Source organism: Xiphophorus hellerii, chromosome 12, assembly GCF_003331165.1.
Source record: "Xiphophorus hellerii strain 12219 chromosome 12, Xiphophorus_hellerii-4.1, whole genome shotgun sequence".
In the NCBI taxonomy this organism is placed as follows: Eukaryota; Metazoa; Chordata; class Actinopteri; order Cyprinodontiformes; family Poeciliidae; genus Xiphophorus; species Xiphophorus hellerii.
In genome coordinates, this window is record NC_045683.1 from 3,367,809 (window position 1) to 3,383,151 (window position 15,343).

The 15,343-nt window shown below is 36.7% G+C and overlaps 1 protein-coding gene across 4 annotated transcripts in view; it reads left to right on the plus strand.

Moving 5' to 3' along the window:
* Positions 1-9,208: 9,208 nt before the first annotated feature.
* The window catches only part of slc4a4a (solute carrier family 4 member 4a), a 60,327-nt gene continuing 54,192 nt past the window's right edge, over positions 9,209-15,343 (plus strand). The window contains exons 1-3 of one of the 4 annotated variants that reach the window (XM_032577861.1): positions 9,209-9,370; positions 9,731-9,801; positions 14,826-14,899. In XM_032577861.1, the coding sequence (XP_032433752.1) occupies positions 9,788-9,801; positions 14,826-14,899 (88 nt within the window). In that variant the 5' untranslated portion in view covers positions 9,209-9,370; positions 9,731-9,787. Of the gene's footprint in view, positions 9,371-9,730; positions 9,802-14,808; positions 14,900-15,343 lie in introns of those variants that run through there. The other 3 variants (XM_032577862.1, XM_032577863.1, XM_032577859.1) reach the window with 3 other exon arrangements.

The window sequence follows — 15,343 nt, forward strand, 5'->3', positions numbered from 1 at the left end:
ACTGCCGTATTTTTTGGTCCACAGCAGATTGGATGGTTTCTATTTATCACAACAAGTCTTCCAAGTCCCGAAGCAGCAAACCATCACACTACCACCACCGTGTTTTACTGCTATTATAGCAAAATCATAGATATGAAGTTTGTCAAAATTGGTTTATTTATTATTCTAAATTATTTTGAATCAAAAAGTTATTCCTCCTCACATTTACTTGTGTATAAGTTACAGTATGTTGTGCTGCTCTTGACGATTGGCGGTCACCATAGCAACCAGCAACCGTTAGCGTGTCCTCTTATTGTGCTTCCGTCTATGACTGTGGTATGTAAGGATCAGCTCTGTGTTTCCACTTTTCCACACAGGGACATGTAATAAACATCTTCATTTAAAAACGGTTTTGTGTTCACTTATGTTGTCTTTGTCTAATATTTACTTTGTTTTGATGTTCTAACACACCAGTGTGACAGACATGTAGGGGGCAAACACTTTCTCACACCATTGTACAAAAAAACAGCTCGCAAACCCTTGACCTCCCTGAAATATTCATTGGAAAACTGCTTTGCTGTTCCACAACGGTCTTAAAGCAAAGCTAAGGGTTACCAGTAGACATAAAGTCGGGGACTTTTTCTTCAAACACAGACGAATCAGAGACATAGCTGGCTGATCACTGTGTGAGTCCTGATTTGTTACAGACCAAAAAAGTTTGTCAAAATTGACAGGAGGGTTCAGCTGTGAAAAATAATGGTGGAGCTGTTGTGGGTGTCTGGGTATTCATCTCCCTCAGGCCGAGCTTGGAGTCGTTGGTTTAACGATGAATTCTCCATCCAGTTAAAGACGCTGCAAAGTCATGTCAAGTTTATTTGTATTTCAGCAGCAAGGCAGTTCATATGCCTTACAAGATAAAGCAATACAGAGAACAATTATGAAACAGTAATAAACACTACATTTTGTCAAAAAACATAATCAAAATTATCAAATGTGTTGGTCAATGTTCCAGTTATTATTAATCAAAAGCAGCTCTAAACATCTGGGTTTTTAGCCTAGATTTAAAGTAACTCAGTGTTTCAGCAGTTTTGCAGTTTTCTGAACTTCGTTTTAGATTTGTGGTGCATAGAAGCTGAATGCTGCTTCTCCATGTTTGGTTCTGGTGGTTCTGGGGATGCAGAGCAGAACCAGGAGACCTGAGAGGTCTGGAAGGTTGATAGGACAACAGCAGATCTGTAATGTACGGTGGTGCTGAGCCGTTCAGTGATTTATAAACTACCAACAGTAGATTCTCTCAGTGGAAGGACTTTAAAACTGGGTGATGTGCTCTACCTTCCTGGTTTTAGTCAGAATGCCAGCAGCAGTGTTCTGACTAAAACGCTGCTGGCGAAGGAATGATTTCTTTTAGGCAGACCTGTGAAGCCACTTGCAGTAATCAATTTGACTAAAGATAAATGCATAGATGAGTTATTCTAATGCCGATACATTAGTCCTGTAATCCTAGAAATGTTCTTCAGATGATAGAAGGCCGACTTTTTAACCATCTTCATGCGTTTCTAAAAGTTTAAGTTATGATATGGTTTTATTTAAGTCTTTTTTGCCAAGAAAGATTGTTATAACAAAGAATTAATCCACCAAACACGAATCTCCTTGTCATAAGGAGCCGTTGTGAGGTAGACACGGTCAACCCAGGTATGAAGAGTAAATGATGGTTTAATGGTGAAAAACAGATATCCAGGCAGCACAGCAATAACTCTAACGCTGGTAGCGACTGGAGCAGACGAGACAAATGACAAGCGACAGCATAGACACAAGGAGCAGGGAACACAGGTGGGATTAAATACACAAGGAAGTTAATCAGGGGAAACAAGGGACAGCTGAGGACAATCAAGGGGTAGACGAAAACCACCAAGACACAACTGAACACAGAAACCTAAATAAACACACAGAAAAACCAAATCCTTCCATTTATATTCTGAATTATCTCATTAAAGACCAACTGTTTAATCATTTTCTTTCTCCATTTTAGATCCCAAAGACCTGATTGCCATTGAAAGGCTCAACTTGATGAACATGGCCAAGCTGAGCATCAAGGGCCTGATCGAGTCGGCGCTCAACCTCGGACGCACGCTGGACTCCGACTACGTGCCGCTCAGCAGTTCTTTGTCGCCATGGAGCACTGCCTTAAACACGGACTAAAAAGTAGGTATTGTCATAATAACAATGGAAAAGTAACTTATTTTTCTGCTTTGACTGATTAGTAGTGTTCTGTATATAAATCACAGACTGTTTAGTTTGTATAATCTACAGCCTAAATTCCGGAAAAGTTCAAAGGTTCTGTCGTCTTTGAGGTATTTTAAAGTTTAATAATCCGCTTTAATCAAACTTTAATTTGTCTGGTTCATTTGTGGGGATGAGAATCTGAAATCAAACACTGTTCTGGACCAAAAAAGCAAACTTTGGTCCACCTGCAGACCTCGGTCTCAGTTCGGTGGAAGTGAACTCTGGTGTAGTTTGAATGCATATGGAATTCTTTGGAACTCTCCAAAAGCAGGAAGTAGACTACAGCGCAAGGCATTCTGGGTAAATACAACCAAAACAAATGCGTGTGTTTAGAGCCAGGTGGAGAAATGACTCGCAATCTTTTACCAAAGACAGAAGAGAAATCCTACACCACTAAAATCTACAGTAATGCAAATGAAATGAACACTAAAGAACATAGATTTAGAAGGTTGACTTTGTAACTGTCTTTATGTTGCACTGAAGGTTCAGGTCTGAGTTCATCACTACACCCAGATTTCAGGCTTAATCTCTAGTTTCCAGCTGTAACAACTGAAGCTGGCTCTAGATAATTCCCATTTAGGTTAGAAAATAATGATTTCAGTTTTTCTTCTGTTCAGCTGGAGAAAGTCATGGCATCTCCATCTTAATTGATGCTTAAAACAATGCTTATTTGTTTTAAGCATCAATCCAGTGAGTGCAAACAACTTTACTCAAAGTAAAGGCTGGACCTTTCAGTGTTTTTAGTCTGAGGCTACGCCACTGCAATAAAATAAAATGTACACATCTTTACCAGGGTTACCACAGAGTATGCAGAGTACTGTGTATTTAGTGTTGTTTTTTCCACTCATGAATGAAAAATCAATGGTTGATTTGCAGTTTCACAGAAACGTTTAAGTCAACCGTTTCAGTGAAAGATTTGAAGGTAAACGTCTGGAGTGTTTAGTGAAGGCTGTCCAGTTTGGAGCTAAACAGGATCATCGGGTCACTGAGGTTTACAGCAGGAGGCTCAGAAGCAGCTTTTCTGTTTCCTGTCATAGAGTTAGGACAAATACGGGAACGTGTGTGAGACCCTAATCCTGACAGCAGCTCTTTCCCATCCTCCTTTAGGTAAACACTGCAGTTTTATTTCTTTGTTTTTTATTTTAAAACATACAGCATTGTTCCATGAAACAACTGATTCATCCTTCTTGGATTTCTTGGATGTGGAAGTGATGGGTGTCTGTTTTTATTAAAAGTGCCATCCTGTTTGTAGATAACACAAAACTCGTGATATTGGGTCATTAATTCCACAAAGCTATGCTCTGGAAAAACACCAGGGCTGAAAAGTAAGTACACCTTTCCTGCCTCCTTAGCAATTTATAAGATGATTAGCAGTCAGCTATTGCTAATAAACTCCATGTTACCAGAGTAGGGATGGTTGACCTTCATGTACAGCAGCTTGTTTGTAGAAAACCAAACACCAACAGTTTGGACGCCTGCAGGTCAGCTGGTGGTTGGGTTGGGAATTTGCCTTTGCAACCAGTGAAGCTCTCAGGCAATTAAAACCACATGAACTTCAAATTGTTCTCCACATGTACAGCATATTAGCACACAGCACTAATATGCTGTACAGTACAGCTGTTAGTAAAGACAAAAACTTTAAATGACTACTTGTTACTCGATATTTTTTTAAGGATTTCCTTTTAATTAATGTGTCTTGTTATAATATTGCAATATTTAAATCTTTATTTTATGGTGTTTGGTATTGCTGTTTTATAGTAATCGTTTTATTGCAGCACTTTGAAATTTTGGTAAATATAAAGTGCTTTTTAAGTTAAATTTATTATTATTATTATTATTATTATTATTATTATTATTATTGTTATCTTCCACAGAAACTCTGCAAATACTTAGACTTAGACTTAGACTGACTTTATTGTCATTTTGCATGCACAGGGTGTATACAGAACGAAATTTCGTTGCATACGGCTCAGGACAATGTTTTGAGGTTCCAATGTTGTGAGGTTACTCCAGAATAAAATAAAATACAGTATAAAATATGAATATAAATATGAATATCAAATATAAAGTGCAGGAATGACAGTAAAATAGAAGTTATTTAGATACTGAACTGTGACTAGTGAATAGAACTAGAAAGGCAACAATGAATGTTGTTGCAATGGTCTAGTCAAAGTCCAGATTTCAACCTGATTGTAAAGCCATAATGGCAGACCTATGACGGCAAATTAGAACCATTGGAAATATAAAAAAGGCAGTGAATTTCTACCAAAAAACGTGTTTAAAAAGAGCAAGGAAATTTCTGCGCTCCAAAAGTCAAAGATTTGTGAGAAATGCTAAAAAAAAAAATTAGATTAATCTCAGAAATTTTCTAGAAAAAACTTGGAAATTACAAACATTTAACATTTTTGACTTTTGAAACTCTGAAAAGTTCCAAAAGTAAAATTTTTTTGACTTCACTGGCTCATAAGGTTTTCAAGTTTTTCGTATAAAATTTCTGAGATTAATCTAAAAAAATTCTGAGTTTTTTAATCCTTTTTTTGTGTCTACAGTGGCTCTAATATGCCATCATACAAACCAAAGAGAAGGTTGTATTGGAACAAATTTCTGCACAACCGGATGAACAGAAACTATGTTTCCACGCATTTATTTCATATTCCGGTAAATATTTAGACCCTTTCCAACATCACATTGTGTTTTGAAGACAAAAGAGAGAAGGATTTGCTTTTCCTGGAAGAATCTGACTTCAAAAACATCAGCTGGAGAAAAGCAGCACTTCTGTGGGAAGATTGAGGGATGAAAAGGGAGCAGCATCACTACTTTTTAACTGCAAAGCATCAATATCCTGATGTAAAAACCTCAAATCCAGTGTTTGAACTCAGACTTCATGGTTTTGAGATGTAATGTGAAATAAAGCAGGGATTGAGAAGACAGACGCAGGTGCATGGACTGTTTTCCCCCTTATGTGATGTTTTTTTTTTTTCCATCATATTAAACTTGCAGTGGAATATAAAATTGCTGACATGCTCACAGCGCTGCAGCTGTTTTGCTTTATACACTCCCAAAATGTGGGAAGATGTTCTGTCACATCTCGTCGCCTGCTCCGCTGTTAGCCTTGACAATATTTTGTGTTGTGAATGAAAACAAACTTTGTTTTGATAACAAATTCTAACATGCGGAAAAATGCAAGTGTTGCCCCAGTGAAAACACCAAAACGAGGGTCTGTGTGACATGTTCCTGGAAAACCTGCCGCCTGACGAATCTTGCTGTCATTTGATTCACAGGAACATGCAACTATGAAGGATTAATCTGCATTAATCCGATTAAAGCTGCAGCTGAAACGGAGCGACAAAGTTTCAATGAAGAAAAGTTACATTGACTTGGTTGAAAATGCAATCAAAATAGCTTTAAAATCCCCAAAAAGACAAAGTTTCTTCAACATATGGATTTATTTGAGTAAAAAATGATGATCGATTGGAAATGACACAAAAAACTTCAAAATGTTGAAAGATTCTGAAATTTGTAGGAATGAAAGTGGAATCAGGAGGTTTTGTTCAGAACCGAAGGTTATGCACCACTTCATCTCAAACGTGTTAGAATAAGGACCAAACTATTATTTTTATACTAACTGTAGACATTTTAAAAGCAGCATCATTTGAACTTATTCAGTTTGTTGTGTTGAGTCAGAAAACCAAGAAAACCCCCAGAAAAGTAGCCTCATTATTTATCGTCTCCATTTTTCTGAGATGTGTGGTCCCTGCTGGTTTGCAACCTCTACGTCTTATTTATTACAGCTGTACGAAGCGTCAACATCTCATGAAGTTACGCTGTGAGTAGCCTGGTTGATTCGCCCCAGACCAGCAGATGAAAACACGCCTAATTCACATTTTCTTTTTTGCAACATTTTAAAAGTGCGCCCAAAATTTGTATGACCATTAGATGGAAACTTTAAGATTAGTTTGAAGATCAGAAAACAATTATGTAACAAAGAAAAACCTTTTCACGTCACTATAAGCTGGATATGTAATATGGAAGAAAAGCTCCCAGTGCATTTGGACCTTTTGGCAGAACATCAGGAGCTTCCAAACCCCTTTAAGCTCAATGTTTTGATATTTCTGCCTCATTTATTGTATTATTCAACCAACGATAATCAACTAAAGGAATGTTTGCGCCAAACAAAAGATGTAAACCCAATGAACTTTGCAAACTCCAAACACCAAATGTCAACCATTCCACAGCTGATTTTTCTGTTTTTCTTTATCTAGAACCAGCTGGCACAGAGGCAACAGGTGCAGGGATTCTTGTGGCAACTTATTTCTGGTTGCAAGGCATCTTCCCCACTGAGCCACTGCATAAGTGCTTAGACCAGCAAGAAGGGAAAGACTTGTGTCACGCAATGCCAATAAGATGGTCTGGTGCTAAAAATATATGAAGGCCAACAAAGGAGCATGCTCTGAAACGACCCGCATTGAACAACAGACAGAGCAGAAGAAGGAGTTGGAAGTAGATGTTGAAACAGCTCAAATAAAGAACTGATGGACAATTTTGTTCTTGTAAATCAGAGCTGATTTTTTTTTTTCTAAATTGCTTTACAATGGATCCAGTTAGTTTAGAAATGGTTAAATTCCTAAAATAACTGCAGAGGTCTCCCATTAAAAATGCTTATAATTGCCCATTTTAGTAGTTCAAACATCAAACGTACCTTAATGTGCATTCATTCCCACAGTGGAGCAGTCTTAGTGTTTCTTATTTATTGTCGCTCGGTTGTTGCTCTGAAGTCGGGATTTCAACATGGCGACGCCCACATACATTGTTCTCAAGATCTCCTACAAACATCATTTTAAGCTTTACTTTCATAAGGAAACTCCACTTTGAATCTGTGCAGTTTGGAGATTCAGACTTTACACTGATTTTAGACGCACTCGTATTTATGGGTCTTGTAAACTAATCAGGCTTCTGCCATATCTTAATACTGTTGATGCAAGGAGCTGCCATATTGAACCGCGAAGGAGCTGCTTCCAGTTTCCCAGTGGGAAATCCGGTTCATGGTTTTCCAGTTCATTTTCCCCCCAGTTCAGAGTACAACTGGGACGCAGCATTAGTGTCTGAGAAAGTTGGAAGTTTTGACCTCCAACTTTCTCCCCCTGGGTCCCTGTCATATCCAGGGGGGCCAGTTTACAACATCAAGGTTTCCAAACCAATCTATTCATTCATCACACTGTTTTTATGTTTGGAAGACATTTTAATCAGATACCAGGGAAAATGCTGTAATCAGATTTTTTGTATCTGTTTGGATGCAGAGTGGGTTGTGTGGTTTGGGAGCCCAGGGTTCTATCTTTGTTTTTTTTGCAGGTGATGTGATTCTGCTGGTCAATTCTTGGAAATGTGAGAACATGTTTCTCAACAGAAAAAGAGTAGAAGTTCTTCCTCCAGGTTTGGGATCGAGCTCAAGCAGAGGAGTTCAGGTATGTTGGTGTCTTGCTAAGGAGTGAAAAGAGGCTGAAAGTATTCCCTTCCATAGGGTGCTTTGACCCTCTGAGCCAAAAACATTTAAAACAGCAAAAATTATGAATGATTATAATCAATGTCTTTAGAATAATTTAAACTCTGTTATGAAACCAATAGAATCTCTAATGGAGGACGGTTTAAGTTTAAATGATTCTCATCCAGATCTTTGCCTCTCATCCCACACACACATTTTTACTCCAGGTTTGATTCTTTAAAATGAAATAAATAGAAAACTAAAATAACTACAGAACAATGTCTCCCACCTCATGCATGAAGTTGTTGCAGAACTGAGAGTGACAAATTGCTGCTTCATGTGTGCATAAAGGAGCGTTATCATAGATCCTTCCTCCCAGCATCTCCTGCTGGGATTTGCACAGTTTTACTACATTTTAAATAACATTTTGGTTGTTATTGCACATATATTTGTCTGTACTGCACCAATGTACTGTATTGTAAGTAGTGTGCTGTCATTTTAATGTTTAATTATACATTAAAAACGTCATTCTACTCAGTAGGACATCGCTTTTACCAGCATACACTATTTCTATATCTACATTTAAATGTTTTTTAATGTCACAATACTGTACAATATTGTTATTATTATTATTATTATTATTATTATTATTGAAGTGTAATCTTGTTTTCTTAAATTAGTAATGCAAATATACACCTAATCTATCTAATTTATCTAATCTAAACAAAAATTGTGGGAAAAAAAGAAGAAAAAAAGCTTTGTGAGACAGTAAAATATATTTTGTATTTCTATTTCTTCTTCTAGGCAGCAATATATACATATATATACATGTATATATATGTATATATATGTATATGTATATATATATATATATATATATATATATATATATATATATATATATATATATATATATATATATATATATATATATATATATATATATATATGTAGATCTATTTATCTGTCTGCATATATCTATGTTTGAGTAATCATATGTATATTTTGAGTTAAAAACGTGATATCTCAATATGTCTTCTCCCGGCAGGTGGCGCTGTACGCTCAAAATAACTAATCTGATCGTGAACCTTCTTACAAACCAGAATTAGATTTCATTTTAGAGCTGCAGGTAGATTTCAATCAAGTATGAGCTTTTAGAAATGTACTTTTACATGACTTTTTTATGACACTGGATAAACAAAAAATAGAAGCAAAAATGCGTTGTTTCACTGGAAGCGAAGACAGTTCATTCATTGTTCATGCCAAAAGGCAACAGTTTCTTCTTGAATTGTTTAAAAAGTATTTAACCAAGGTTGCTGGATTGCTTTGTACTTAACGTGTGAGATTGTAAACATTGACCCTGAGGAAGCGGTGGGGGCGCAGTGTGTGGAGCAGCCCGACCTCCTCTTCCCTCCCCCCGGAGGAGTGGCGCAGACAGAAGGATGGTCCGGCTGATAGAGGAGGAGGCGGCGGCCGCGTCAGGACGCGTAGCGCTGACTGTCGGAGCGCAATGACTCAGACAAACTTCACGACGCTCCGGAAATAGGCTTCTCCAGGAGGCTGTAAATCAGAGCCAGACTGCGGGGTTTTATTTCCACATTGACAAGTTTGGACAAAGTTCCTGAGGCCGTGAGTTTCCGTTCATTTTTCTCACAACTTGCTGGCCTGGCAGGTGCTTTCAGCGCTCAGACAGACGCGTCTTTGCTCACTTTCTTTCTATTCTTTTCAGTTTTGTTGTGTTGCAGATTGGGAAAATTTCAGATTTAAACAGACTTGTGCGTAAAAGCGCAGCCGGACTCTGTTTTTTAATCCAATTTCTGCGTGTGTGACGCGGCTTTCTGCAGTTCTTTCTGCAGAACGCAGAGTGTCAGCATCTCCTCTAATGAGACCTCCGCATATCACTGAAGCTTGGCTGCACTGATCAACATATCACTGCAGCCAAGCTTCTGCATGTAAAAGCTAATAAAATGTTGTTTCTGTCTAAGCCAGGTCAAACATCAGCTGCAGTGATCCACTGTGCGCAGGAGATCAATCAGACCTGAAGAGATGAGTGGCAAGAAGTAAGTGTTTGTTTTTACCTTCATGCAAATCTCCTTCATTTCAAATAAAGTGGCAAGAATAAACCCTTATAAACCAGGTGCAATGTTAAAAATAGTCTTCAGGATGAAAATGTAAACGGTAAAATTAATTATTTATGACTTTTTTCATCAATTTCTCACCAATCTACATGGATTCAGGTCAGCTTTGTTAAAGTGTGACTGGTAACACATGGGCCGCGTTACAGTTTTCATTGTCAAAGAACGGATTTCCAACATACCCCAAGATTAAAACTGTTGGTTCAGATTTTCTTCTAAAAACTTGAACATAAAAAACTAAAATAAGCTTGGATCATTTCTTCTGGTAAAAAAAAAGGATTTAAATGTGGGTCAAAACAACAGGAACACACACATGTAGTTCCATAAAAATCCTAAAATTACATGTATTGCTTGTCTGAAATTTAGCTGTAAAAACTAAAGATAGACGGGGGAATCTAACTTTGTCATAAATTACAATAAACTGACTTAGTAATTCAGTTTTATTAATACATTTCAAAAAGTGAAATTTCTAGCTAACGACACTCTAAACACAGAAAATGATCCACAAGGTCACTACTAATCAACCTGGCTGTATCCAGGTGTGTTAATGTGCTAATAAAAAGTTAAGTGGAAGGAAAAAGTGTGGTTAAAAAAATGCATGAGAAATAACTGCAGCTTTGAGAGGACTGTGAATCAAAAAACAGAATTTGAGCTAGAAAATGTCCTGACCTAAAACTCAAAAAGTTTGAGCTGAATCAGTTAATCAGATTAATCATAATGAATCAGTTATTGAAATGATCACCAAGTAATTTAGTAATTTATTAATCATTAGCTGGAGTATGTAGATTCAAAAGAAGGCCATTTGCTGAAAGAACTGCATACTCAGAGCAGAAATTAAGCCAAAATTGTACAAAAAGATGCATTAATTTTCCATTTAAGATGAGACAAAACAACTCTGTAAATATGTTCTACCTGGAACTCCTCAAATAGTATTGTTTTAGATTTACCCAGTTCAAAATTTGTAAAAAAAAATCTCATTAAACACGTTTTTCTATCCATTTATTAATCAACGGGTCTGCTGTACACTGTATTGATGTTAAGCCAAGCAGAAATGGCCGAGGTTTAAGAGTATAAAAGTATTTATCTTTTAGCTGCTGATGCATCCTTGGCTACAAATAATCAATTGTTTACTGAATAAATGCTATATTTTAGGCAATAAAATGTTTATGTTCTTATTTAAGGAGTAGAACTGTTCATTTGCATCTTTTAATGTGTATAATATTGTATAAATCGACTCAAGTGGTTAAATTAAAATAAATCTGCAATTAATCAATTAATCTTCAGGATACTTGCTTACTAAAATAATCGTTAGTCAGCAGTAATTAATGCAAAAGGAGCCTCAACCCAGTATTTTACTGTAGAATGCATTGATATATATCTCTTTACTAAGACAGTAGTGCTGGATTTAATATTGAAAAAAATCAAAATTTTTCATTAGCTGTCACCAGTTTGTTAAAATAACTCACTTCATGGTAATTACTCTGCTTTTTGATGACATTATGATCTAGATCTGTTTGCCAACTCATGCGACATCGATCTCTGCAGACCAGATTGGAGAACATGAGTCGTTCTGCTGCATAACGTTCACGTGTCTCATGCAGATATCATAAAGCCGAGCATGTTTTGGTCACACAGCTGGCAGGCTGGGAGCAGAGAGCACCGTCTCCTGCTTGAACAGGCTGAGCCGCATGCAGGCTGATGCCGGACCAACCAGAGCTCAGATAATGTTATCTGCAAACTGAATCAGAGATATCAGTTGATTTACAGCCACAAATCCAAAGTAACAGGCAGAGGAGGGCAGAGGACCCAAAAACCGTACCAAGAGTAGCACAACAGGTTTTTACTCATGTAAAAGTAAAATGTAGGCATCCAAGAAATTACTCAAGTAAGAGTAAAAAAGTATTTGGTAAAAAGTTTACTCAGGTACTGAGTTACTGATCAAATTATCAATAATTTAGTGTCTAAAAATTACATCATCAGACGGAGCAAATTATAAAGTTAGGTGAAAATTTTGGTATTTTAAGGACAAAAATGGCAGTAATTCATTTAAGAAGAAAATAACAATAAAATGTTTGCAAATTAGTTTCTTTCAATAAAATACTGATGAAACTTTAACAAAACCTGCAGGTGTGTCTGATAATAAAAAAAAAACATGTTTGTTTTTCATTCAGTGGGTAGAAAATCCAGAAATTTTACTCAGACGAGAGCAGAAATACTTCATAATAAAATTATGGAAATAAAAGTAAAAAGTACAGCGTAGTAAAAAATACTCCTAACAGTAACTTTTAAAAAAAATTACTCAAGTAAATGTAATTGAGTAAATGTAACTAGTTGCAACCCAACTCTGGCTTTAAGTTTGTTTTTAATGGTTTTGATATTAATAATAAATTCATCAATCAGTTTAAAAATGTTGATCAAAGCCTTGTTTTTCTGCTCATTAATATATTTTGTTAAAAAAATTATTCCACATAAAGTTTAGAATGGGCAGAAGAAAAACTTTTCTGATTTAGAAACAACTTAAGAGCAAATTAAATTCATCAATCAGATGTTTTTTCTACATTTGCACACATTTGTAATGAAAACAAATCTCTGTTTTATCAAAGTAAAGCTAGTGTCAGATAAGATATTGACTACTATTGCCTATTAAACAGAACCCCATTTCAAGCACGATCAGAAGAATATATTTAATTCCAAGCAGAAACTCTGAACTTTGTCACCATGAAAGAAAAAGAGAATAATAGCTATTCTCTACAAAAAAGGTTTAAAAAAAACTTGAGGTCAGATATTATTAGATTGTTATAATTTTTATTAAAACATATTTTTGACTGACAAACTCAGAACCTATTTATGTTAACTATAGTTCTGAACAAATTTTTCCTCAAACTTGTAACCAACATAACCAGTTCATTGACTTTAAATAAATCTAGTTTGTTTTATTACACAAAATAATCTCAAAATTGGAAAAAAATTATTTAATATAAACATTTTCTATTCTAAATTTTGTCCCATATTTTTATTGTCATATTTATTTCTGACTGTTCTTGTTTAATGTAACAAGTGGAAAAAACACTGAAAACAACATTTATAAAATAGTAAACTTATCTAGATGAAGAAATAAGTCTTTGACTGAACATAGAGCGGTTTTGTTTTTGTTTGTTTGTGTTTATGGGATTCTCAGACTGCAGTTTTTGCTGTCATGTCCCTGCTTGTTCCATAGATGGCAATGGAGGTGGAAGAAAGTCCAGCACTGGTGAAGCCCAGAGACAAACCAGCCTCTGATTTTAGGCTGCAGTTAATTTCACATTAAAATCATGTTTTTCATTCAAGAAAAGAAAAACAGGATTTTTTAAACATTCAATCTAACTCAATATCAACAGTCAAGTTTCTAGATTTATTCCAGTTCGTAATTGTGATTTAGTTGAAAGTTAAAATATGCTTTTAGGAATGAATGATTATTTTTAGCGGCCTTGAATCCTATTAAGCAAATATGTATTCGATCCAAGACATGAAAAAGTATAAAGGTTATAATAGTAGCTAAATGTGTAGCTTTCTTTATATAATTAGGAGAATGTTGTATTTAGCAGCATAAGATATGAAATTTATGGTAAAGTTTAGCAGTTAACGGCTAAAATTTAAATTCATATCTGAATATGGCACAGTTGCTGACCTTTGACCCCTGAGTCAGTTGTGTAGCAGTAAATAAAATGTCACAGATTCAAACTAAACATTTAACTTGCTAAATAAATATTTAGGTTGGAGCCAAACTACTAAATATTTGGATGCTAAATATTTAGCTAGCTGGATAAATAATAAGTTTGCTAGTTAAAATATATCATAGGAGCGAAGTATTTAGTTTGTAAACTAAATGTTTAATTTCAAACAAAACATTTAGCTTTCTAACTAAATATTTAATCAGCAAGCTATTAAATTTGATCATATGTTTGTTAATCTGTTTTTCTGAGATTTGCTCATCTGGGTGTTGAATTTGTTTCTAGTTAATTGACTCCACCAACCTTCCTGAGCTGGACTTTCCTCTGCCTACATCCCCCAGAATGCTGTGCGGTTCTGGTTCGGAGTTCAGTTGAATTATTGAACACATTATCTATTGATATTGATCACATGTCTATTGCCACATGTTTGTTATTGATTTGCTGCCCAGCCTGGCCCTCATTGGACATTTTCACAAAGCTAATCTCCTTTTAGCGAACCAGCCGGAAGAATTGAAACATTTTCATCATTATCTGGTAAATGTTTGTTGGGAAACAGCCCGGTTTGTTTGATTTGAGCTCAAACGTGTGCGTAGACATCTCAGAAAGCAGCTGAGAAACTCTCCCGGACGTGTGTGTGTGTGTGTGTTGTCACTTAAGCAAAGCCAGCATAATCCCGTAAGGGCGGATGAGTAGACAGACATGTGATGGCCCACTTGTTTCTAAGGTGGCGGGTGTTGGAAAGGGGGGAGCATTAGCAACAGATGGAGAGGCTTTGTAGTATGTGTGGGTGTCTGGCTAATCACACTCATTAATTTTTACTTTTATTTGACATTTTCTGGCTGTGACGGAACATCTCTGATGGAGGGATGCTGTTGATTTGACCAGGTTGGAGTCTAATTTGGAGCAACACCAACATTTCTGTGGATCACACTCAATTAGCAGACTTCCTGTCCTCTCCCTCACCCTGCTGTACCAGATTAAAGCCACAACATTATACCTGCCGCACTTAGCCCTCGTCAAGGACGGCACACACGCGCCCGTACAGTCGGGCTTGTTTACTCGCTGGTGCAGCCTCTGGTGTTTTATGGTTCTTTAATGGGCGGAGATGAGCGCCACCAGCAGTACCAGACTGAGCCCCAGTCCCAACTTACTGCATGTCAACGAGCCAAAGCGCTATGGCTCCACGCTGTCGCTGGAGGAGAAGTGTGAACAGTCTTTCTTCCTCTTCTACTACTACAGGATGGAGGACGAGGCGGTGGTGGACCGCGGGGCGTCCTTACTCAAACACCTTTGTGACGAGGAGGAGGTAGAGGGTGAGTTTACCTGTTTTTATTTTACTCTAACTTCCCTTGTTTTAGCAGTTTTACCTTCAGTCTACTGCATGATGTAGGTTTAGAAAGTCTGGTATCGTCTTTTCAAAGGAAAGTCATTCATTGATTGGAGCAGGATGAATGTTGAGACTCTTAACGAGTGCCAAATTGGCACACTTCCTGTTTGTACTTTACGGCCTGGTCCTCACCTATTTAACGAGCTGGCAAGATGAAGATGTAGAACGCAGAGCATGTGATCCAGTGTTTACCTCACTAATCCCCCGAGAGACCGGCAGAACAGCAAGGAAGAAGAAAAAAATCTGGTAGTGTACTAATGATACGTACAGCAACCGCTAAACCTGTTGGCACCTCTAAGAAAGTCTTTATTTTTAGTAGTAGCTTAAGTTTACTCAAAAAATGTTGGAAAAAGGTTGCAACCAGGGATGA